This window comes from Nipponia nippon, unplaced genomic scaffold (genome assembly GCF_047370975.1).
Source record: "Nipponia nippon isolate SJK-2023a ecotype South Korea unplaced genomic scaffold, ASM4737097v1 scaffold_19, whole genome shotgun sequence".
Lineage (NCBI taxonomy): Eukaryota > Metazoa > Chordata > Aves > Pelecaniformes > Threskiornithidae > Nipponia > Nipponia nippon.
Genome location: NW_028262335.1, coordinates 2,354,144 through 2,380,683, shown reverse-complemented (window position 1 = coordinate 2,380,683; position 26,540 = coordinate 2,354,144). Strand labels below are relative to the sequence as shown.

Below are 26,540 nucleotides of genomic sequence, written 5' to 3'. Positions count from 1 at the left end.
CTGGGTGAAAGCAGAACCCAGGATCTATCAATTTTAGCAGCATCAGCTGAAACAAGACTGAAAACAGCGCTTAAGTAAGAGGATTTTGTGCGGAAGGAAAAAGGGTTGAGACTGCATTGAAGACATAAGCTTAGTGGTTGCCTTAAGCCACCAATCAAAGCCACCATAAATAAAATACTCTTTATTCTCTCAGGGAATTTTGTTTGCATTTCTTCAGGTGATACTTTCTATCTTTTCCATTAGACAAACTGCTGAGTTTGAAAGTGATGTCCTGTTACCTGCCTTCCCCAGTTATTTTTGCTTTGGTAAATATCAGGATTTAAAAAAAGCTTGCTGCTAGCAAAGGTGATCGGTGCCTGGCTGATAGCCTGCGCTTGCAATTTGAGACGAGCTCAAGAAACAAGAGATGGCTCTTTTGGTGAGTTAATTCAAGGAGGAGGGAGCCGTGAAATGGAGGAATGAGGTAAAATATCAGCTGCATTATGCTGACCACAGCAGTTAATAGCTGTATTTATCCACTGAGTCCTGTCGCTGTGCAAATTTAGGGGTCATCACGGAGAGTTTTGGATGTAACACTAAGAACAGGCGTGATCTTGGCTCAGTATTGACAGTGCTCCTCTGGGTGGTCAAATACAGCTTTCACGTAGCCATTAGTACAGGCAGAGCTATTTCAGAGCTTCGTAAGGTGAAAACTGGCCAAATGGAATAAGTATTAACTTCGTATTAAATTGAAGGAGAAATCTGACGTGGATTGAAACTGGCATGTGCGTGTTACGTGAAGCACTGCTCCTGCATAAACGGTCTCTACTACTTTCATTTATTAAGAGTTTTGCAGAACTTGTATGTATTGTTAGATCGCACGTCGTCTGTCTGCAGTTCTGACTCGAGGGTAGGTCAGACGTGTTCAGAAATGGCAAGGAAAGCATAAAAAGACTGAAAGAATAGGCAAGTCTGGGAATTACGGCACGGGAAGGAATTCCGGGGAGCATGAATACCTTGTTAGGTGGAGATGTGATATTCTTATGGCCTAAATATAGGCAAACCATTAGCTTCCTAGTTTAAAACTTTAAATCCTTAGCACCGAATCCCTTGGACGAAACTGAACTGTCTTGCAAGCTTTGCAGCGTAGTCAGCAAGGTACGTCTTGCTAGACACAAGCGAAAGGCATATTAACCTACTTTTTTGACCTTTTAGGCAATCGGAGAACATTCAGGGATGAGGGCTAATTAGATAACCTCTCTGTCTCTCCTCTCTGCCTTGTCAGGCATCCGATTACTTGCCAGAGTTATCTCGTGAATTTACAACGCTGGCTGCTAGACTTCAGGACGCTGGAAAGTGCTGAGTTCGTGCATTAAACTGGGCAGCTGTGAGCGTGGCGGCAGCTTTCCTGGGGTGACGGGGGCTCTACAAACAGGCGGGCGTAAAGCGTTGTACTGGATTGGTGATGTTGAATGCTTGTGTTAGTTATGCTTTCAGTAAGCATGTCTATGTTTGTTGTCACCTTGGTGATAGCGTATATACCTCCCTGCTGCTATAATAATGTGCATTTTCTCAAACGTTTTTGCTGTAAGTAACTTCTCATATGAAAAAATCTAGGTTTCAGTTGACTGGAAGGAGAACCTGGATCTGTCAGGCCAGGACCAACTTGCCAAACTTGGCTGTTTCTGCAAGAAAAAATGTCTCCATTTGAATTGAGTGGTTCCTCTTCCGATGCTTTCGTGACCAGGCCGATTCGAACGTGAAACAAGCAGCACGTAGAATAAAAGAGCGTTTTGAAAAGATCATCCAGCATTAACAGGATTAAAAGAAAGCATCACAAACGATACGTTTGCGGATGTTCAGGATGACAAGTGGCAGCGTTGAATCTCAAGAGCTGCTGCATTTGTAGTAATTATGATTTCAATTAAAAAAAAAAATAATTGACCCCTGTGAAAATTAAGCAGCTCTTCTCTAGAGACTGATTTGGGCGCTTCCTCGGTAATATTTGAATGGAAGGCAAGAAGGCAATGTGGCTGTGAAAAACAGGTCATCAGGTGCGTGAACCAACACAGACCTACTGTACTAGCTTATTTCAAAGACTGAACTAACCTAGTTAGCCAGTTAGTAGTAGATTTACAGAGAAAGAATGAAGTAATGAAGTGGGAGGATGGAGATGAGAGAGCATTAATCAGTAATTTGGGCTACAGCTGCAGGGTTGAAGCTCAGAGCTGCACAAAAGGATCTCGCAGAGGTAAGGGGAGTTTTTACAAAAGGGCTGACAGGGCCAGGAAGAAGATGCTGTGAATGGTTTCCTGTTGCATGGGGCTGCAAAAACTTGATGGGCGGCTGGGCAGTAATCCTTTGTTTGGTGTGAGTCAGTGTGAGCGAGGGGAAGGAGGGAGGTTAGGAGGTAGCTTCACAGTTTTTAGAAAGCAAGCCTTGCCTGCACGCCACCTTAGTAAGTGCCAGAGTATTTGTGAACCTACAGAAAATGATTGCAGAATCGTGCTGAACTGAGCCACAAGGAAATATCGAGAAGCCTCTGAAGTTACTCGATGCATTAAGTAATACCGAACAGCTACGCTGCCAGTAAAGCTGTCTGTCTGGATGTCTGTCTTTTAGGGGTACAGGCGGACTTGTGCTCAAGCCAACATCTGTTCTGGTAGTGGAACTCTTAGGCAGGCATTACAGGCTTCCTTATGAAGTGTTTGCAAAATCAGGACAAATTCTCGTATCTCAGTCCTGAGCTGTAACAGGTTTTTTTCATTTTGTTTAGGTAAGATTTCCTACTTGTAGTTATATCTAACAGAAAATGTTATTTTGTGTTAAATCCAGACTTAAAATGGGAAAAAAAAAAGCGCTGTTGTACAGTAACATTAGTCTAAATAAATCTCATAATGTTAATTGGCAAAGATGGTCAGCTCTACAGTCGACTTCAGCATCTTTAATCCCATTTACTAAAAGTTAGCAACGCTTTTTTGCAACCTGTGCAACTTTTCTATGCAGCTATTTTACTGCTGTCCCCATTTTAGTCTTTCATGTGGGGCTAATAGATTGCATGTTCACTTGATGCCATGATTTATTGGGAAATGACTTTTTGCAAACTTTATGCTTCACAGGAATTCTTGGCACCGGATGAAAGCTAGTAAATTACATTGTCATGTTCAATGACAAGTTTAATAAATAAAACATTGTTTCTGTTACCCAGAAGACAAACACTGGTGCAGAAATCATTAGTGATCGTGGCAAAAGGTCAAGATGAATAGCCTGTTCCCAGAAAGCCTTGATGCTGGTCCATCCTGCTCTTCTGTGGCTCTTTTCATTGGACAGGTGACGGAGACTTGCTCTGGACTTTATATAAACTGAAGCGATAGATGTTAAATTAGTTTTGAAAGTAGATGCAAGTATCTCCCATCTCGAAATACATCCTTGCTGGGAAGGAGGTGCCAAGCAAATGTTAATTTTTTTCACTGTGTACCGTACACCTTTGTAGATTTGCTAACAGGAACTGAAATGCATCTAGTCGAAAAACAGCTACGAGGAGTGCAAGCCAGCTGCAGAGGATACTCCAGGAGATGCTGAATTCTTACTTCTAAAGCAAATAGTGAATTACAGTCAAATGGCTTGCTCCAGACTACCAGGGGTTGTTAGTTTTTTCTCAATAGATGTAAAACATCTTGACAAATAGCTGTTCTGTGAGATTGAGCTTCTTAATAAAGTAATGCAAGCAGCTCTGGTTTATGTAGAAACTAACGGATGGAAATGCCTTCAGTATATTACAAGTCCCTTGATAATTGTTTCTAGAGTTGAGCTAGGCTGTTGGGTAATGTCCCAGGAACCGTGCTTACCTGATTTGGAGGTAAGAATGATGAAGCAAAGTCAAACACAAACTGATGCTTGAAAGTATCTGCCTAAAGGTAAAGCAACGGACAAGGATTTGGCAAAACAGTGATGGCAAGCCTTGAGGTGCTCGTGGAGCTTGAATGGAGGTGGAGATCTCTCTGGTAGTTGCTCCTAGAAGACTACCGCCGCTCCTTTAATCTGTCTAGGGCTTGCCATAGTTGTGCTGTCAGCCTGAAATGGTGAGAAGTATCCAATGTCGTTAGCATGCTGGTGGCAATGAAACTTAAGCTGCCTCGTTTGCTCTCCTTCCCGTAGATTATTTTAGCTCCCCACGTGAGTCTTTGGAGCAGACATATAAGTTACTCTTTCCTGTAGAACCTCTTTAAAGAAGAGATCCCTCGTGAGCACTTGTCTTTCTGAAGTTAGCGTGTATTAAATTTCTGGACCAACACAGAACAAAAGCTGGTCAACGTTTGAGGTTTAGCGTAGACATCTCATTTTCTGACAGGCATGCAGGTGCGTTTTGTCAGTGTGTCCAACACCTAGACAGGAATTTAGAAAACAAGCCATGAAAGTGTTTTCAGTCATTAATTGGAGCTAGTCCTGCTTCTCCATAGCGTGCTCAATTGTTTCAAAAGTTAGAGCAGAGTAGAATAAAGAAAATAATGTTCTGCAGAACATCTCTGAGAAGGATTCGCTAACTCAAAAGCTGTGAGGTGACTTGTACAATTGCTCTGTAAGCAAATACCGGGTACAGGGGAGCTGTGGGAGACTGAGTACAGCAGCTTCTGCTAAAATCTTCCCATCCATCACTTCTTGCTTTTCTTTTAATCTTTAATCCTTCTCTCGTAATTCACGGAGTAAGCACTCTCAGCAATTGGTCTGTCTGGTCTTGACCGCAGCGGTAATTTGACCACGACAAATTGAGCTAAACGTGTCGCTGAACACACGACGTGGTCGTAAGCGGCCGAGATAATAAAAGCCACTGGATCGCATCCTAACCAGGCAAGACAAAGGTAGAAGTAGTCCAAGAGGAGAATGTAGTCTGCATCAGTGTCATGTTCTTTTAGTAATCTTTGACCTGTTCTTTTGTAACTACCCACAGCGTAGTGTATCTTCGGCTTTTATTATATTTGATTGTTTCTTAAATATGCTATTGCTGTTTCTCCCACTAGTACACCTTGCTGTCAGGGAGCAGTGATTTATAAGTACATTACAAATGGTTTTAGATAGGATCTGCCAGAAGAGGGTTAATAGTCAAGGGAAAAATAATGTAGAAAAACAGATTGCAAGGAATATGTGCAGCTGATGGAAACGTCATGAGTGCAGAACGTGTCTGGGATTCATAGATCGTACAGAGTTATTCCCCTTCACATCTAATATTCTAAAAAGTGAATGCTGACAGCCGAGAAGGGAACGCTGCAACTTAACATACTACTGTACTTTTTATTACACAGGGGTTACAATAATTCAACCCTTTGCTAAAGCTTCTAGCAGTAATACTATCCTATTGTGCAGTTTGAAAAGGGAGTCTTCTGCCTTTTTGAGCTCGGGAAGTTGGCAAGGATTAAAATGGCAAGCAGGAGGGGAAGCAGTGTATCTGTTTCAATTAAAAAAATTTGGTGTTTTAGTACCACAAAGCTGAAACATTAGTCAGACATTCCTGTTGGGAGAGCTGACAGGAAATAATATGAGTTACAATCTGGGGTATGTCTGCAACATAAAAGGAAGGGAAAAAAGTCGTTTGCTGGTTGTGTACTTCGGGCCCTGGATTAATTTACAAAGATATTTTGCTTGTAAACTGACCAGCGACCAAAGTGGTCTGATGTGTGATTGCTTCAAATCGCATACGTCGAGCAAATGTTCTGTTTTTGGTGTCCCTTCAGGTCTTTATCTTTATATTCCTGTTCTCTGAAAACTGAGATGCCGGCTTGTACTTTAAATTCGGATAACTTTTCAGATGTCAGTCTTGAGCAAAACTTGTGCGCGAAGCAGCTCGAAGACCTTTGTTTTATCTGTTATAAGCCAGCTGCAGGGCCCTAACAACCGTGGCATTTCAGGGCCAAACATGGGCAGCATGGGCCAAATAATGAATGCTCTTACGACACGTGTGTGGCTTTTTTACCTTAATCCTAACTACCGAAGCAATTTTTAGGTCACCCAGTTGTTCTCAGCTGGCATCACAGATGGGAAAGGGGGTAGGTAGCACAATCACGCCTGGAGCAGAAGTGTTACATTTGGTTTGCTGGTGGGAAAGATTTGGGTGGCCCAAGTGGCTTATTTCCCAGAAAGGGCTAAAACAGGGAGAAGCTACCACTGCAGTAGCACTGAACTACCTCAGCTGGTTTCTCTGGGTTCAGGAGTTAGCTCCGAGTAGTGTGAATAGAGAAATACAACACAGAAGTGAAACCAGCCTGGTTTTCTTTTTGAAGAAACTGCCTAACTCTGTTTATGCTCAGCAATAACATAGTCAAATGAGCGGGAGCGATCAGAACAAAGCTGTGAAGACCAGGGAATTAAATCTGCAGGTCTTTGTGATAAATAGAAGCAAATTCCTGCTGACTGTAAGGCTGGGAGCTTTAAATGAAATCTTTTACCTCCTTTCAAGTGGCATGACTTAGCCTTTGAAATGGGTAGAGCTGCGGGTTTGTGTAAACCCCCTTAAAACCGGGAGAATAGGTTAAGTCTCAGGTAACTAGCAACAGAGGGTTGTCAAAACTTGTGAATAAAGCCTGTGAATTTCTGTAAGTGTATATAATGAAATGCACGTGTGAAGATATTTGAAAAGAGAAGTGCAAAATACTTACAGGTAATAACTCGTCAGATTGCTAGTGTCTGCTGAAGAGAGAAAACAAGCATAGCTTCTGTGAGGTGTTACCAGTTCTGCCAGTGACGCTGCTCTTTGAAAGGCTTTGGGTACACATCTTGGCTTATAATAACCTCATTTATCAGGTGACAACTCTGTGCAAAATATAACGTAAATGGCATGGTTTGTTAGTTGCCTTAGTCTGGCAGAGCATATTTGGGTGCCATGAACTGTAGCAGCTGCGTGAATAGTTTACTTGCTTGTGGGTTTGCATAATCTTGGGTCAGCTCCTGTTGCCGGTGCGCAGTACCCTGGCAGGGGACCACTGACAAGTGCCAGCTATTCCCGTGCCCCCTCCCCTCTTATCCTAAGGAGCTGTGTGGTTTAGGGGACATGATGAGTGGGAGTCAAAAGGAAGCTCAGTGTTTTGCCAGTTTTAATTTTTGCAATTTGCATCCTCTTTCACGGTAACTGCATACAAATGTAAGGTCAGAAGAGTCCCTCGCTCTTAAAATGAATAACAATAACCATAGCGCATCCTTGTTTCAAGTATTGAAAATGGAAACACATTGTTTTATTGTGCAATCTGCGAACACACCTTCTCAAAACGCCTGAACGAAACCTATAGTAACTTCCTGCGGTATTTTTGTCTTCTGCATTGAGCGACATCTGCCCATACTCAGCCTTTGAACAATATCGCTTACAGTGTGAATGGAATTAAAGTATACAGCTGTGCCTCTGTGCAACTACACATTTATCCAACTGCCTTTTTTTCAGCAGTATTTGTTTTTATTTGAGCCTCGACACAGAGTGCTAGATGACCAGAGACCTGCGGCTGTTCTGAGAGGGTTTCTCTTTTGGAAATATGCTAAGTACAGCAGAGAGACTGAAGAGAAGAGCAGATGCAGGCAAAGGAAGCTAAACAAACATAACTAGTCCTGTAGGCATATTCATAACATTTTTCCCTGTGGTAGTACCATGGGAACGCCATAGCAGATGCTGAAGTGGAGATTCTAGATAGCCAAACATCTTTAGAGGAAACTTATTAAGGAGCTTTCATCTAAGCTAATATTTTCAGTCTTTGAGATTCCTATGATCTCTAAATCCTTCAGTGATTTGAACTGTAATAAAACTTCATTTAGAATTTCTGTCTGAACTCCCTACTCCTCCACAGGAGCTCTGTGCGGGATGAAACAGAGGAATGGTGGAAAACATCAAGTAAACACTAAGCTTATTAAGTCCTGCAACCTCAAAGAGCTTGGCTTCAAGAGCAGCCCAGACTGGGAGACGGCCTGTCTAATCACCTTCTCAGTGAGCAGGGGTTTATAAGCCTCTTCATGTCTAAAGGCAAGAATTCTGTAGAAATGTCTTGTCTGGTGATCTGTTAAGCAACCATGTCTTCAGTATGCAGTGTTACAAGAGAATTAAGCAAATGGAAATCCAGAACAGGTGAAGTTAAGAGAAGTAGGTTGGGTCAGCTGTAGTGAGGTAGGTGACACACATCCCAAGTTCCTGAAGAACACCTCGCTCTTGCGCAGGTGGTGTGAAGGCTTTGTGGGATTTTTCAGTGCCTCGAATGACATGCAGCTGTCAAAATGGCAGTCGTAGTACATCCCTGGGAGCGTTCACTCTTCTGTAAAATCAAGGGACCACGTGCCGCTGGTTTTGGTACCTTGGATGCGATTCCTCTCTCTGTATATAAGTACCTACAGCTGCTCCAGCTGGGGCAGAGGTCTAGAACCAAAGGATGCATTTGACCACAGACCTGGTTTTTAAAACCTCACTTCACCTACAGTGAAAGAACCAGAAACAAAAGATACCTGTAGAACTACCTGTTCGATTCTGAAACAGGCCATACCAGATGTATCCAATACCACTAGGTACCACTATGCTCTGTAATCCGTGTGCTTTGTATTGCCTTTTTGACTGCCAGCACGGATTTATGCTGGATTAAAGTGACGGTATAACCACAGATTTAGGGACAGAAATACAGCAGAACCTGTCTTTATTTCAGTGCTTTAAGAGATCTTCTGGCAAGCCATTTAATTATTTAAATGCTTTGCAAGAAAACTGAAGAGTCCTGCTGCTCAGCCTTGCTTTTACCTCTTTGATACCAGAAAAATATACTGTTAGTATGTGCTTGGGTATTTTTGTTTTATTGCACACAGCCATGTATGTGTTCAGCTGTGTCTGAACCCCTGTAAGAATCTCTGCCTTGAACAGTCTCGCTCGTGTCTTTTTATAGCTGTTACTCAATATATTGTTATAAAAGTGGTCAGTCCAAGTTCTTTTGGTTAATCCATAAAACACTGCAAATGTAGATACTCAGTGTATTTTATTTCAGTGTATATTTATGTATTTTATGTAGATTCAGTGTAGTTTATTTCAAAATTGTCGCACCGTAAAACACTTATTCTGGGGCTGCAGCTTTAGTGGTGGTTCTTAACATCATCTTTCCCTAGGCTTTTTTGTCTATTAAACAATTCCAGCTGGCAGAGGAGGTCGGAGCACTTCCATAAATGTTCCCACGATCCCAAAGTGAGGAGCTTGACCTTGTGACCAAGTGCCAGCTTTCCTTTCTTGACGTAAGAGATAGCGGGAGGTAAAGACAATACTTGGTAAGAAAGGTCCCCTGCCTGAGTTTGGCAGCTGGAGCTGGGCAGGCATAGGCCATCCAAATAGTATTTTTCTCGGGGGCCTGAAAGGTTAGTAGCAACAAGTGAGTAGTTTTCGCTTCCCCTGAACATCTAATGTAGAGAAGTAAAAAGTTTTTAAAATCTTGGCCATCGCTTTTGTGCCCAAATGTGATGATAGTCTGTTCGGCGATTGATTTGTAGTCGCTTTCCAAGATAAGTAACTTCACTCCAGACTCATTTTAGCCAAGGGTTTGCTTTTCACGTTATCCAAGTATTGAAAGAATATGGCGGGGGTTATGTACATTACTTGAATGCGTCCTCCTTCAGTGACGACAGGTGACTCGTAAACTTCTGTTCTTGGTGTCAGTGCATCCTGCTTTTCAGGTTGAAGAGTCAGATCTTTAGGAGACTGTTGCAGATCCGTGGGAGCTGATGCCTACCTGTCTGTAGAGCTGGAATATTTTGCAAAGATTACGTCCTATAACGTGAACCGGATGAGAAATAAATATATAATCTCCCCAGACCAGGCTGTCTGACTTGCTGGCTGTAAAATATTAATCTTCTGATAGTGAATGGGTAGTACCTTTTCACAACAGCTTTCGTAATGGATGTCTACTCAACGGAGAGCTCCCTCCTTTCCTCGTTGCTGGGGTCTAGCTTAATTGCAGGAAACTTTGCTTCCTGTTTCTCCCTGACCTGGGGGCTGCTACTTGAATAACGTGATAATGTAACTGCTTTAGTTTTGAAGCCTTTCTTAAATAAAACTTTTGGAACTTGGCAGAACATGGGAGGGAGAAATTAAAGCTAAGCTCGTTGTATATGGGTGGCTAGAAATAGCAAAGAAAAAAGGGAGGGGAAGAAGCAGTGAAAACAAACTGGCTATGCTTCAGCTGCCTGGTGACCTGCTGATCAAAGTAACTCGTGCAGATTTTGGGTGCTGTTAGGCTTGCAGGAAAGTGTCTGTTTATATCTGTTGGTGAGAAGGAGAGCTAAAGGTTATGTCAAGAGCGTGGTTCAGCTCATCAAGTGTGTGCGGTAATGTCTGTTGCACATTTTCTGACTCTGAAGTGGAGTTTAAGGGGTTTTTTGTGTCAGAACTGGATGTGAGACTAGCTGCAATAAGCCCTTTGGAGTGTGTTGCTGTGATTTCTCGAAATAAGTAAAGTCCCTGATTTCTCAGATACAGGCAGCTTTTGGGGTGTGTTTTGTAGCAAGAAGGAAATAATGAATCATATTTTGTGTGCGTGTTTCATTCAGTTTTTTTGATAAAGCTGAAGGAGGGAGAGAGAGCTCTGTGTTGGAACAGAATTTGTCTTGGATACTAGTTATCTCAAGCTCAAATGGCACAGCACAAATGAGGAAGTGTTAAAACTGCTTCGGGAGAAGGAACTTTCAGTTCCCTAACCCAGATTATTATTCAGATAGCACGGAAAACAATGCATTGAACGTTTACACAAACGTTGGAAGCGGTTTTTGGCGAGGTAAGGACTGGACTCCTTTCCATCAACAGCACGGTGTTAAATTGGTGGCGTGACATCAGTTAAAGCTGCGCTCTTAAATCCATAGTCTAGAACACTTTTTGCAATACCAAGTCAATAATCCGTGACCAAGTGGTACTGAACTTTATTTAAATCTATTTGTATTAATACAAAACATGCTGCTGCTTAGAATTAGAAACTGTATCTCTCATATCAGAGGAGTCAGCAAGTACGGCAGTTCTTGTGTGTGTATGTGAGTGTGATGTATTACCTGTACGTATTGTGACGGAGGGATGTTCTTGTTTCTACAGAGTGACCAGCAGCTGGATTGTGCCTTGGATTTGATGAGGCGTCTGCCTCCGCAGCAGATAGAGAAGAATCTCAGTGACCTCATTGACTTGGTGAGTATTGGATGCTCTGACCAAGTAATGGCTGAGTCCTGGGTGTGACGAAGATCTGGTATGTAAGAACATTTTCTGAAGCATCTCAGAGGTGTGGTCATTTGTTTCTCTCCTTGGCTTCTGGCAAGGTTGAAGAATACAGCAATCGCCCAAACAATGTCAGGAATCTACGTTTTTATTTTGGGCAAGCCAACAGCTACTACTTTGTATGCATGGACGTCCTTTTGGATGAAGGGTCATCAGCAGCTTTCTTGATGAAGTCACCACCAGCTTGGTGGCTGCCGTTTAGCAAAAGTACTTTGGAACAGTTTATACCAGGTTGATGCATGCCTTTGTACGTGCGTATTGTCTCCTGATAAACTACCTGCCTGTTTGTAGTTTGGCGCAGGACTTGCGCGGTAGGTACAGTGGATGTGCTATGGCGCATACTTCAAAGACATTACTGAGACAGAATATGTCAGAACACTGGGGTTCTGGAGAACACCCAAATCTATTCATAATTTATGCTATATCAGGTATTCTGCTGTCCAGGGAGTAGCCAAAAAAAAGCCTGGCCAACCATCTTGTGCCCGATACCTGTTTTCCGCTTGCCCCCAAAACATTTGTTTTCCTTCTATAAACTGCTAATGAAGAAAACTAACTTAAGAAGGATGCGTGTGCTCATTACTAGTTGCGCAGGAATTAGTTGCACATCCTGTGATGCACGATTGGGCTATAACAGGCTAGCTAGTGTCAACTGTCCCTGAAAGCAGCGTGTGGCACAGTTGCCTCTGGAGTAACTTAAAGTATTACTGAAATATGGATTTAATCTATGTAGAACCTACTATATGGGCAGCTGGGAAAGTTTGTTTCTATTGTCTAGTCTAAACATGTGGCTTATTTCTGACCTAAGCTTCTAAATTTTTGCAGACAGAGGACATTGAGGCTGGAACAGGGCTGTTAGACCTTTCAATTAAGCCTTTCCTCTTATCTGTACTGAGAAGTACATCCTTTTTATGTGGCAGGTCTGAATTTTATGCATGATGCTGACAAACCTTGTCCGAGAGACTCTAAAAATCTGCCGGTTCTGCACAGAGCAGCTATTTGAACTAGTGCCTCTTAATTAAATTGTTTAAATTGTGTCCGAGGTGTTTGTCATCTTTGTGTGCAGAAGAGCAGCTGCTTACCAGATAAAAGTTTAGTTGAGGAGGTCTGTTCCTAAGTGATATTGAAGTTGGTGTTAGTAAACCTGGGAGGAGTCCCATGGTCAAAAAGCTGTGGCTGACTTAAATTTATCAAACTCTATTTAAATACTGCTTTTAGTTACATAAGCCGAGGTACAGGTAAGAAAGCTCTGTGGGTCAGGAAAGAAATTATTCCCTGCGGGAAGGGATTATTTCTCTTTCTTGAAACCATTTAGTAATTGGCTACATCTGTGCCACCAAAACTCTTGGCAACCTAAGGCATCATTTTTGTGGCTGTTGCTGGAGGTAGGACACAGAATAACTAAATCATTGATATGATCTGCTGTGACACGGTTGGTTTTCTGATGAAATCTGGAGGACTGAAGGGATATCAGGGTTTGAGCAGCTCCGAGGACCGCTCAAAACAATGAGTTGTTTGGGGAGCCATGGTAAGCTTGACTGTATAATTGGTATGAGGTTTTTTTAATGGCTCAGAAAATTGCTGGTTACCTCTAAATGCTGGAATTACTTTTGGATGGTGCTCATTAGTGCTCTACATGCTTTCCATCAGCAACACGCTCGCTGGGCTTCTTTTCATATTGCAAGTGTAACGTGAAACAGACCAGTTTGAATGACGCTTGTTAGAAGGAGGGTCTGTGTGATTCCCACACTAGTCACTGCAGTCTCTTCTCTGGGGTGGAGATGAAATAATTTGTTAAATCCAGTATGATCTCTTTATTGGTGAGACATCCGTAGACCTCTTCTGCAGCCCACTCTCAGCCTGACGTCCACAAGAAGTCTACGCTCTAGCTAGACAAGAGCAGTTATACACTGCCACTGCCACCTGTAATAGTTCCAAAAACATCATAAGCCAGACTCAAGCAAATAGTTTTTTGACCTTTTTTGGCAAGTTTCATCCAAACCTTTGCAGCTGACGTTTTTATTCTGTTTCCTGTACCATTACCAGACAATAACCTCCTTGAAGTAAAAGGTCAGACTCCAAACGCATGACGAGCATGAGGAGGTTCATTAAACTTGTGATGGAATTATAAAAGATGGCACCCTGACTTCTGCTTCCTTTGTGCTTGGTTTCCTTGCTTCATTACGCTGCCATGCTGGAGTAGGCATGAAGCAGAGACCTGCGTCATTTTGTTTTCGTTGTGAAGCGTAGGTTATTACTTGAAGTCTGCTTGCAGCTCAGCTTTCCATAGTTTTTTTTGTAGGAATTGATCTCCGGACTGATGAGTGTAGCTACTGTTTTGATGCTTGCTTAAGATCCGTTGAAAGGAGCTGAAGATGACTTAAAAATGTCTTCGTGTGCAAAAAGATTTCCAAAACTACTACAGTGAGGAACAGACATCTACTTCCTGGGCTTGTATTCCTGCTGGGAAGGATAACCGCACTAAGTTCCCTCCCTGAGGTCCCTCTTACTCTTTGCTTTTTAATAAAAGAGCAGTTTGGTGCCAATCTGAGTATATGGAATACATTCAAGACTGTGCATTACTGCCCCCAAGTGTTGGGCTGACAAGGGAAAGGGTCCAAACTTGAACATGAAGGAAAAGGGTGGGTGGAAGAAGAAAATTTTCAGGTCACTGGCCCTCATCAGACCAGACACTTTTCATTCATTAGCAAAACACTTTGTGGTTTGCCCTTTTACCACATCTGTTGTTGCATTTTTCAGACTGCCGAGTCTTCAATTAGAGTTCATTAGAGACTTTGTCAATCATAGGACTCCAGAAGTCCTGCCTGAAAGAAGCTGTGCGTGGTGCTGGTAATGTGCCTTGGCATGGAATGCTCTGGTTGGAATTCAATTAGTCGTTATTTGTAAATAGACTACTCCGAGCCTGTCAAAAATGTACAAGAGGACTTCTAAATCTCTACAAAAAGACTGTAGTGTAGGCACATACCTTTTTAAGGACAACTAATTTAAATTAGAATAAGTTTCCATCTAGCTCCTCTGGAAACTGGGGTAACCGAAGCCGTGGAGCACCTACCTGTCAGCCAAGTCCGAACTGTACAGCAGTTCCCGTAAGAGGAGTGCTAAAGGTGATGGCACTGCTCTTACGTGGAGTTTTCATGAGGATACGCCAAGGGATAGCACTTGTAACGTTAATACAGATTTCAGTTGCGTAGCGCAAATACTGTCTCACCTCCTTATCGCCTCACGTTGTCCAGAAGTTGCTGCTGTTGATATACTGCGCTTCTCATCGAAGTCAGCTGTGAATCAGATCTGTCTCATCACTTGCTGAAAGGAGAATATTAAGGATATTTTCTGGATGGAAATGTTTCTTGTATCAGAGATCTTGTTTTGGCTCATGGAAATCACAGATTGGCATGAAGTAAGGAAGCTGGTAGAGCTCACTTCTGAGTGGCTAAATGGTTTATACTGAAAGATCAGAACAATCTGAGAGAATTGTCCTCCTGCTTCCTCTCTCTTAAGATAAGTTGTACAGTAAGTCAGTCCCCAGGTACTTTTAGCTGTGTTTTTTCCAAGAGAAACCCCGAAGAAGGCGTCAGCTTTCAGGTAGTGCTGTTGTGGAGGATCTCTTCCTCGGACACCGTGGAAGCACACGTAACAGGGTCGGTGAGCGGTAGCTGGGGTCACAGCCGCCAGAATCCTTTGGGTTTTTTTTGCAAGACGGCTTCACTGATGTGTCTTAGTGGGGTGCATCTCTGGGAAAGGTGGAAGATGGAAGTTGGATTTATAGCGCTCACGGGCCATGTGCAGCAAATAAGGGGTCTGTGACAGGATTGTCTTGATGACTTTGACTTGAGTATGGAAGTTGATGTGCTCTCAATGTTGGTAAAAGTTAAGCAGGTTCCTTTTGCAAGTACGAATTTCCTGCTGAGTGTTTAATTTGGATGTTTGCCTGTGTGTATATAATATAAATTAGATGAAAAATCCAGCTGACTCAGAAAAATCAGATGGCTGGCATAAAGTGGGGATGGAGAATCCTCCTTACAAAACTGGCTCACAAAATGGACAAGCAGACTCGCCAGGAGAGTGGGGTTTGCTTACTGCCACAACTTTCTTCCTCTCTTTTCCCAGTAAGACTGATATTCAAATAATACTCAACTTATTCCCAAATGTGAAAGCTTTCTTGAAGCACAGAATCAAGTTATGCTGCCATGGAAGAATTAAAGCTAGAGCTCTTTATAGATATAGCAGTCAGTAACTTTACTGGTTATTTTTCAAGGCTCTGTTTGCAATTAAAGATCTGGGAGGTGATCATCTTTGTTTTCTCATCACAGGAGAATGCTCAAGTATTTTTAGTAGAATGTGTTACTTTTTAGAAAGTCCCAGAGTGATGAATTTAAAAAATGTATAACCTTACGGTTTTGAAATATTTGAACAATATTCAGGCTCTTGCTTCATATAGCTAGGGTGCCTCCAGGCAAGACTCAAATCTGCTTGCATGCCTTTAGTAACTGAAGATATATGAAGCTACAGAATTTATCCCCAGGAAAACAGCATTGCTTGGGCTGCACAGACCATAAAGAACATGAGAATGTGACTGGAGCTTTTTGTGTTTTGAGTCCAAGAGCCTAAGCAGTATGCAGAATCGACGAGAAAGATAAAATAACTGAATGCAGATGGCCAGCTGAACATCTAGTGAGGGTGGAAGATGTTTAAAAAAAAAAAATCAGACCCAGTGAAAAGAGTGGAAGCAGAAGTGCATTGACAGCAGCTCACGTTCTCCAAGCTGGGTTTTGACTTGCTGTTCTTCCTGGGCTCGTCGACTTGTGTGATAGGCTCTGAGCCACCGGCAGCCAGGCGGGCTTCTAACGCAAGGATTACTGGCTAAGGAAAGGGGCTCTGGCTTTCTGAATAAATTTATGGCTGCTGACAGCCAGTTTTCCATTTGGTGAGTGGCTGTAAGCAGGAGCTTTTCCAGCTAGAAAAGATTACCTCTGGATATCTTGGTGGTAATTGGAGATAGCAGTTATTATATGTAAATTGTTAATGTGATGCTTGGCTTAGAGCTAGCAACTCCACTTACTTGCATGAGATTGTAAAAGTGAATTTCACTTCTGGCTTCATATTGACTTACTCTTGTTAAGCCTAAACGGTGCCTTTTTTTCTTCCCGGCTCCTGCCACTGCACTGCTGGTGTTAGAGATCCTTAAAATGTCTGTTTAAATATCTTTCTAAAGGAGTGTCTGTGTGGGAAGATCACTTGATGAGCTTGAGTCCTAATGAGAAACCTATCTAGCTTCTTTTAAAGATGGGGGGGAAGCTAGGATATAGAAACATGGCTGGAGAGAGCGTGTCTCTGCGCGTCCCTTAATTGTTGCTGGATATCTCCAGCACCAGCTGGACTCTTGACACAAGTAGTCAAGGCTTCCCAAGATATTGATATGCTGCGATGGCTCATGGGACTTGTGACTGGTAATGAGATACAGAAGCCTTCGCCTGCAGGTCACTAGTCAAAGTCTAGGGCAGTCTAGCTGTGCCTGCCAGATGGCTAGCTTTTGTTTCTCAGTAAGCTACAGAATGCTGAATCTACCAAAAGCCCTATTTTATCCAGCAAATCGCAGGAAGAATGCCAAGGATCCTGTTTTATGAACGGTAGTCGCCGTTCAGAGTTTTTTAAATGTAGTTCGTCGAGCTAAATTGAAGAATTCTGTAATTAATGTAACGATTCTGCTATGACATCACTAACTAGATCTTGGATCTGCAATCTTATTAACATTTACCTTTTTGCAGAAAAACTGATTGGATTTAATTTTGGTTTTGCTAATTCTTGCAGTGCTGGAATTCTGTGCGGATACTTGAACACAGCTGAGCTGTTTCCAATATCAATTACATCTGGTCTTGAACACAAAAGTCTATTTAAGTGTCATTTAATAAACAAAGCTTGAAGAATGTGTGGCCCTTGGACATCTGATGGATCAAATTAAGGTTTAGCAATGTGTGGATTTGTGGGAGTGACTTTACTAGTGGTTTTCGGCCCGAGATGAGTGGAGCCAGGCTTCCTTCTTGAGTTTCCACAACATCCGTTAGGCCGTGTCTGTGTTCTGCAGGAACAGGAAATTTTGAGGATGTGGAATGACTCAGAAAAATTATAATAATGTTTTATTACATGCTGGCCCAGAGGGGAGGAACCCAGGCTGAAGGGGGGTCATGTGCGAAAATGGTTCTTTTGCAAGAGTGCCGGGTAACTTGCCTGGGCTCTCCTTTGCGTTCGAGCGATTTCCCCGAGTGATGCAGGCAGTGGTTTTGTCCACTTCTGTAATGATGTAAGTTGTCTTAAAAAAGAAAAATCAAGTCTGAAGAGTTTGCATGCAATTAAAATACTCGCTTTCCTGTTTGGATGTGGCTTTTAATTAAAAACTGCTCTAGTCAGGTGTGTATTCAGATTCCTGCATGTGTTAGACACAAATTCAAAAGACAAATGGATCTGAATGCCTCCTTTGCTAATCTTTTGAAGCTCGCTTTGTCTTCCTTCTGATTCTTTAAGGAACAAATGTTTCACCTTTAATTTTGCTGCATTTCGCGTAATTTTCCAGTGTGTAAGGTTCCTGTGGAGGTCAGTACATGCTGACCTCTGAATAAACATGGAAAAAGACTATTTCCGAGCACAGAGCCTTACACCAACAATATTGCTGTTTCAGTTGTAAGCATGATTCATTTCAGTCAAGGCTGTAGAAGAAAATAATAACCTTAGTGTTCTCAAGTTGTATGGCTAGTAAGCCAAACTGTTAACTGTCCTGAATATGTAAGGTGCAGGATTTGATGCAATTCAGCCAGCGTGGTCAAAGCAAGGATGGAGAGTGCACGTAAGACATGAAGAGCTGAAGTAGCTTTCTTTTTTAGATGCTTGTTTAATCATATTTTAAAAAAAAAATAATTCAGAAACAATTCTTTAGTTGATAATAAGTTCCTTTACCAGACAGTGAGTCAAGAAGGAATGATTATTAGGTTAGCTACTCCAAAAAGTGTACGGTTTCAACTTTGGCACAAGTGATTATTTGTCTTGATAACAGAGCAGTTGACTTAATTAAAACACTGTCCACATACCTGGCTTGCTCTGATGGAGAATACTGTTACAGGAGACAACAGAATCCTTGTTCAACATGCAGGAGAGTATGCTTAACTCACTTTTCATTCAGTTTTTCTTTCCTCTGTACTACACATTCATTGTATATCTCCTTGGAAAAAAAAGATCCCACAAACACAGTGCCCTGTTGCAGGATATGTGCTTCTGAATGACGCTGCTGTTCAGTTCCAGGCTGAACAGCTGAGTCTGGACCCCCTGAGATTCCTCGCTTTTTTTCTTTTCTCATTTACATTGAGGGTGGTCTCGCTCCACGACTATACATACAAGCACCATAACAGATGATTGAGTGCTTATTTGTGGAAACGCGGGTGCATTAGGATCCAGAGGACGCTGTGGACCAAATTAAATTAATGATGGCCTTTAGCTAAAGATATCAGGTTAAGATTGTAGTCTACATTTGACCTTCCACTGCTTAGAGTGGAAAAAATTTGTGTCAAAATAAAGGTGGGAGCCCAGTCTTTGCTTATAAAACAATCCTCATAGCTTCAATGTTTTCATCGCAGTGACACTTATTTATAGTGCAGTGATGAATTAAACAAAATCACTGCTTTGGCATTTCGGTATTTGGCCTGGGGAGTGGGTTAATTCTTGCGTTTCTAAATTTAAGTCAAAGTTCCCCATATAATGACTGTTGGAGACATGCGTTCAGGCACCTAAGTGCGTTTTGGCTTTTCAGTTAACATAGAACCAGCTAATAAGAAAAGTTAACAATGCAAACCTGCTGTTTCAGACTGAAAACTCAGGGGGTCGCTTGGTCCTCTAAGCAGAGTTGTCTTTGCTGGTATCGGAAGATTTGGACGTTTTCTTGCTAAATATAAACTGAATTCTGCAAGAGTCCGAATGTGCACAGAAGTAATTTGAATGCTTTAGGAAGGTTCAATACTTGACCTGGGGAAGAATTTAAGGCAAGGTACATGCATAGTGTCAAATAATTGCTTAGTGCTTACATTGCAGCAGCTAGCTTAGCCCGGCTGTGCCAAATATCATTGCACGTTATAAAATGCAAAGGACCTAAATTCAGAAGGAATCAAATAGTCTCATGAACATGTAGCTGAAGTGTTTAAAGCTGCAAATTACCTTGTTCCAATTACTGCATTTGCCTTGTAAGCAGCTTTCTAATGTAGAAGAGGAAGACCAGTATGCATAAATCTTGTAAATTCATTCTTAGAAAGGAAGTACAGCAGCTGTTGAAAGTTGATGTAATAAATGATACAGAAATGATTCTCTTGGGGTAACTGTGCCACACTTGGATGTTTTTCCGATGATTAGAATTGTGTGAGTAGTTCCATCAGCTGGAATATCTCTGCTCTTTTTATAAACACTGTTGAAAATTTCTAATACTTCCTAAGTAGATGAGTGGGTTTTCTTCCCTCTTTTATTCTGAAAGGAGAAAGAGAAAAGAATATATTGCCTGAAGTCCTGTAGAGTGTCTCTAGCAAAGAGACAATGGGTATACAGCATGCTATTACAATAGAGTATTATAATATAGTACAGTATATTCTCGTAAGTGTATGATATAATGCATTCCCTGTTATGGCTGTAAGGCTAGCCACAGCTCTTAGAAACTGGAAAAGTGACCGTACTCGTGAATATCTGTGTTACCAAATCATCCAGAGATAGTTCACCATTACTACGTGGAAATTAAATCGATTGCATCTTAAAAACAATGTGTTAAAGAGCTCCTTTAGTCAATAAGAGATTGTGCTCTCCCACTGAGCAGTATGGAAACACCATACTAGGCCTGTGCTATTTCTAAAAGAAAGTGAAATTTAAAAGGTATTTTGTGGCTTTTTGTAAGGGTCTTAAATTCAGCTGGTTATTAGGAGCTTTCTGCAGGGGAAATGGCTCTGTCTTGAGTTTGGGATTTCTTTTGAAAATGCTTTGTATGTATATTTGAGTTTGAAGAACTGTACAGCGAGACCTCTCGTGCTCTCTTACCGCACGTGTAGCACAGGGCTTTTTCCAAAGAAATTCAACAGAAACAGAGTCTGGGAAAGATGCCACTTTTCTCCGAATTGTATTTTCATCACTGTAACTCATTCTAAATGCACGTCAGAGTGAGGAGTCCGTTCCTAGGCGCTTATCTCCGCGCTGATGGGCGGCGGGCCAAGGAGCCGCCGAGAAGAAGGAATATATTCAGCTGGTCACTCTTAGGAACAACACGGAGCATAGCTCTTAATGATGAGGTGCTTTGGGTCTTGTTGTGTGTGCATCCGAAATGGAAGCCATCATCTCAAGTTGCTCTCCGCCTGAAGAGTCAGCCTAAAATTAATAGCTAATGGAGAAGCGAAGGAAGAGACAAAGTGGAACCAGATGGGCTCGTGAACACAGATACATCATTTCACTTACCTTGGGCCACGACACTGCTGATTTGTATCAGCTCCGTGGAGTATTAGGGTTGTCTGTTTTCAGAAAAAGTAAAGGTTTTCCTAAAAGCTGTTTGCTTCCTGTTCGCTTTTATTTACTCAGTAAATGCGTAATGGTTTTGAGGTTGCTTCAGCCAGGTCTCCAAGTATCCAATGATCAACGCCAATGAGAAGCATCTAGCTTTATATAAATGCTTAACTGCCCTGCTCTTTAATCTAGGCTCTTCAGTGATCCCTTGTTACCACATTACAGTGTATATAGACCAAAGTAAAAAACTTCAACCTAACGTTTCGGCTTTTTCAGCACTCTCGGTAACTTTACCAACCCCATCTTGGTTTTTCTCTTGGTTTTTATGTGTTTATGGGGTGATTGTGTAGGTTAGGTGTTGTGTCTCTTGTTTTGTCCTTTGGCCTTTCTGTGGTTTTTTTTGGTTCTTTTGCGGTCACATCGTTTTATATTTGTCTCCGCTTACTTTAACTTAATATCCTCTGTATGTTATTGCCTTGTACTTGGGACTAGGCATGTTTTTGTTTCAGGCAGTTTGATCTCTTACATCAAATCTAGTGCGTTAAAATAGTTTGCGCTTATGCTTTCGGGAGCTGTTGCACCCCTAATTTGTTTTTTCTCCTCTAGGCTTCTTTCCTTTGAAATCATACCAGCCATGTCACTGAATCAGTGGCTTGAAGAGAAGAAAGCGCTTTTCCATATTTTCTTTATTCCTTCCTCCCTCCCCTTTTCATTTCTTATGAGTTGTGAATTCATCACTTTATGATTAATTTTACCCTGGATTGCCTTTTGTCTTCATGTTCTCTCTCAGTTTTTCATCTCTATGATGTAGAATGAAATGTAGATCCCACATTAGTTATTTCTTTTATCTTCTGTATTAGCATGTTGTCACCAATATATTCAAGAACTTACCAATTGTCCTGTATCCTGTTGCGTTCCCAACTTTCTGTTGGGAAAGGGCGTTTTACTTTAGTCCCTTTCACTTGCAGCGAAATCTGGAATGCTTTTCCCAAGGGAAACACACAATACACTAATTATTTAATAATAGCTCCAGGGATGATTTGTGGATCATCCCTTCAGATGGATTGGGGCACACCGCTGCACGTGCCCTGAAGTATGTACGGGGAGATGGAATTCCTGGAGGAAGCTGCTAGCGTGGCCAAAGCCTGCGGTATAGGAGTAGGGATATTGATAGCGGGGCTGCTGTCAGCCCCAGAACAAGGGGCCCTGGGACGGAATTTGCTTGATTTGCTTGTGCTTGCATCCACGCTAGCTTCAGGCTGCAGAATGTCATAAAACATAGAATGGTTTGGGTTGGAAGGGACCTTAAAGATCATCTGGTTGCAACCACCCTGCGTGGGCAGGGACACCTTCTGCCAGACGAGGCTGCTCAAAGCCCCCTCCAGCCTGGTCTTGAACGCTTCCAGGGATGGGGCATCCACAGCCTCTCTAGGCAACTTGTTCCGGTGCCTCACCACCCTCATACTGAAGAATTTCTTCCGTATATCTAATCTAAATCTACTCTTTTTCAGTTTGAAGCCATTACCCCTTGTCCTATCACTACATGCCCTTCTAAAAAGTCCCTCTCCAGCTTTCTTGTAGCCCCCCTTCAGGTACTGGAAGGCTGCTACAAGGTCTCCCCAGAGCCTTCTCTTCTCCAGGGTGAACAACCCCAACTCTCTCAGCCCGTCTTCATAGGAGAGGAGCTCCAGCCCCCTGATCATCTTTGTAATGTCATCTCATCTCTTTGCAGCCTCTCTGCCAGGTTAACAGCAGATCTTGTAGTCTTTTCTCCACACGAAGTGCAGGGAGACAGCTGGGACTATGAATCCACTAAAAGCTACCTATGTAGGGGATGTACTTGATTTTATATGTGCACGCACACAGACACACGTATTTTTATTAGCCAACATGGTAATGTTTGGCCAGCTGCCTGGAAACTATTCTAAACTCTACCCGGAGTGGGACCTTGTGAAAAACATGCTCTAGCGTATGGATGGTGTATTCTTTTAGCAGCTCCCTCGTTTCCACTCCATTGTAAATATTTACCTTTATTCATCAGTCCTCCACAATCACTTTACCTGCCCTCTTTGGCAAGAAACTAACATTGAGAATGTATATATTTAAGTGTACTGGACCACACTAGTGGTTAGGTAATTAAATCTGAAATTATCGGAGGTGGGAGCATAGGATTGTGTTGTAACTTAAGTGCAGCTTGCTTTTTTTTTTTTTTAAAAGGGTTGCTGGCTTTGGGATAGATGTGGGCTATTAATAACAAAATCTGTTCTTAGGGATGCCAGTCTCTTTTAACCTTAATGTGTTACCCTCTCTTCCCTCCCTGTTTTTTTTTTTTTTCTCCAAACCATCAGGTCCCAAGCCTCTGTGAAGATCTCCTCTCCTCTGTTGATCAGCCATTGAAGATTGCACGAGATAAGGTGGTGGGAAAAGACTATCTATTGTGTGACTACAACAGAGATGGAGACTCATATAGGTGAGTTCATATCCAAAGCAAGGAACTAACTGGTTTACTTTGTAAATGAGAGCTACGTACAAGTATTGCAGTCCCTTCTCCCTCTTATTCTTAGCCAAAAAAAGAAATTTAATGATATTAAACTCTTCTCGGCGATGAAGCTGGGATTGTTTCAAATCCTCTTCTCTTGAGTAAGACATCGGCTATGGAAATTGTTCTTAGTATTCCCTAATGCGAAAGGGCATAAACATCTTCAGACCACCATGGAGTACTTCATTTTCAGATAACGTGGTTGTATAGCTGCTAATCTGATGACCTCTGCAAGGCAGGTCCCCACTGCCTGTCTCCTGAACAAGATGTGTTTTATCTTAAAAACCACAGTGTTTCTGCATGTTTTCTTTATTGTGATTTGCAGTCATTCATTGAAGCCTAAAATGTGATGATGTTATCTTGTTAAAGGGGTGACTAACGCATTTCTCTTAGGTTTTCTGTAGTATAGTTATGTCTTAGAGAATTAAAACCAGTCGGATCTCTAGGAGAAACAATTGTGATGGCCTTGGCATGAAATTAAACCATCTATTGTTGCAAGGTTGTAAAATCTTTGGAACGGATAACGATAGAAAAGAGATGATGCAAGCAGTCGGTTCAAACAAAATCATCTTCTGCCTGTACAAAACAGGGTGGACTTGCCAGCTGGGAAGGGCTCTTTCACTTGTGTTTTACAAGGGGTTGAGTCTGACTTTGGACATGCAATGTCATTAGTTCTCGATGAAAATCTCAGCCCAAGTTTTTTTAGCAAAGAAAAGGAATCCCTCTCTACCAAAATAGCTAATTTCTTCTGAGGACTGTAGACAAAAACAATGAAAATGTTTGAACAACATAAGCTGTATGTAATTATAATATAATGAATTTTGAAGTAGAAGAGGCTGTAATACTGAAATCGTACAATGAGTTTTCAGTATTTTGGCTGCCACTTTGAACGCAGCCTCTCTTTTAATGTTTTTATTCTATACCTTGCCGTTAGGATGATTACAGTTGAGCTCAACTATTTGTTGAGTGATTCCCCCCCCCCCCCTTTTTTGCATTGCCTGCCTTTTTCTTAATGTCTGTAGTGACAGTGGCATCATTCCAAATATTTAATTAAGAATCACAAAGCTTAGAGTCCAGAAACCTTTGTGCACATTGCATCACCTAGCTTTTATTCTTTTCTCCTAACGAAGGGTGCTAGGCTGTGAAGTAATGACCACCATTCATCTTCTGTCCTGGGTTAACAGCTCAGCCATTCTGCTTCTTCTGGTTATGATTATGAGGGTTACATCTCTGGCTCTCCTTGCAGCTTCGCTGTAATAGCTTACATTTTTAGTGCTAACAATCGGAACTGATCTACAGTAAGAATCTAGCTTTGCTTTGTGCAGATTTGCAGTAGTGTTTTACATTCATCTGGCCAGAGTGTTCCAAGAATTCTACGGAATAGTGGAATTCCAGAAAATATTGTAACAATCATTTTTTCTTTGGCTCAGGCCATCATTGCAGAAGCAGGTAAGCTTATAAAGGATTCCAGATTAATTGGTTTCAATTGCTTTGAGTTGGAGGAAAGGTGCTTATCTAAACTGAAAGCATATCTGTCTGTAGATGATTTACGCAGAGAACATGCTGAGATTCATTTTGTCCTAGAAACAGGAGGAGGAGACTGATAACGGGTGCAAAGTTTGACAGTGCATCTGGATTGTGGCTGAGTGTAAATCTTAATGAGTTTTGGTTTTTTTTTTAAATACAACCTATTGCAGTGGGCCAGGAAGTAAGAAGGTCTCTAAGTTCTCTTGTGTTCTTTAGGGTACTAGTCTAACATGGAAAGTTTGTTCAACCTTCTACCAAAGAGCCCGGTGCCTTTTAAAAGCATTTGTGCATTAAGCTTGTACGTCCAAGCTGGTCAGATCTATGTTAGCAGCTACATGCATTTAACCAGTTCTAAATGAGAAGCTAGAATAGAGTTTTATAGCTTCTGCCCTCCATGAGATATACTCGCGCAGCTGCGTCCTCTCTGGCAGATGCAAGAGAAGGGATTAGATCCTGTATTTCTTGTGGGTCTTTCAAGAAATGCTTTCTCACTGAAGCTGTGATATGTTTCTTGCAGTCCCCTTGCATCCTATTTAGGCTGTCGACATGAGCATCTATCACCAGAGGCGCAGGAAACTTGAAAAGGCACTTGTTGAACAGTATTGTGACATGCTGCAGTAACTAATAACACTTGCTCCCCCACGCCCCTCCGTGTTTAATTAGTGCATGTGGCAGCCCTTTCTTTAAGGTTAGGTTCGTGCTTGCCTCTGAAATTTGCTCAATCTCTTTCTTTCTGAGAAGATGTTTAAATAGTTACAAGGAAACAGGAAGACTTACGTTTTTTAAATCGCTTCGAAATTTTCAGGACTTATTAAGTAATGGGGTTTCAGAAAAGCTATTTAATTTGTTTGCATAGAATAGGCATAACGTATTAATTGCTGGCATTAAAGAATGCTGTTCTTTTAAGGCTTTTGATTCAAGCGTTCGGGATTGAAGTGATTCTTCCTTCTGGAATTGATTGGTCTCAGCTCCGTTTCATGAAGTAAATTCTTTCCTTCAGCACAAAGCAAAAGCCTTTGAAAACCCAGCGATACTAACATGTGCATGTGTTAATCCCATTCTGTGCCTGTGTTCAGACACTGTTATTCATACCTCATAAAATCTGAAGTTGTTACCGGGAAGTGGCTCTTACACTAATTTAATCAATTAGGCCAAAATCTAGGAGGAGTTTACTGTGCTTTTAAAAGCTTTTGATATTTCCACAAAGATTTTTTAGAACCACACACTCGATTAGAAGTCCCAAGAAATACTATTCCCTGCCTGCAACACTCTACATCCCCAATTATTGCACGCTTGAAACTAAACACCAGTTTTCTTCTTATTGCAGAGGTTGCTAATTGCATTTCTTTTAATACTAATCCAAGGATTTCAAAGCATTCTGCGGACAACTGAGCCTCACGCTACTTCGGCAGGAAAGGTGGAGCTAGGTAGTCAGAGTTTCTCGCTGGGAATCAAATTTTATAGGGGTTTTTTTTGAGCGGCTCTACAATTTGACTGGGAATTAGCTTTGAAAAAAAGCTGCTGTGGGTTGTTTGGCCATTCAGGTGATAACCCCGCCAGTGTCACGGGGCAGCACACAGGGAAATGAATATCCTAATGCTTAGCCCATCACAGTTTACTCCTTCTTCATATTTAGACAGACTTGGTTTTCTCCGTGTCGAGCATGGATCGGACCAGAAGGCAGATTTGTGGAGTCTCTCTTGGATCTTCATA

The 26,540-nt window shown here is 41.8% G+C and overlaps 1 protein-coding gene across 2 annotated transcripts in view; it reads left to right on the top strand.

The window, feature by feature from the left end:
- Window positions 1-26,540, top strand: part of CAPZB (capping actin protein of muscle Z-line subunit beta) — a 64,169-nt gene that overhangs the window by 8,532 nt on the left and 29,097 nt on the right. For both annotated transcript variants that reach the window (XM_087755639.1, XM_087755638.1), the window contains exons 3-4: window positions 11,054-11,143; window positions 23,110-23,231. In XM_087755639.1, the coding sequence (XP_087611765.1) occupies window positions 11,054-11,143; window positions 23,110-23,231 (212 nt within the window). The remainder of the gene's footprint in view (window positions 1-11,053; window positions 11,144-23,109; window positions 23,232-26,540) is intronic.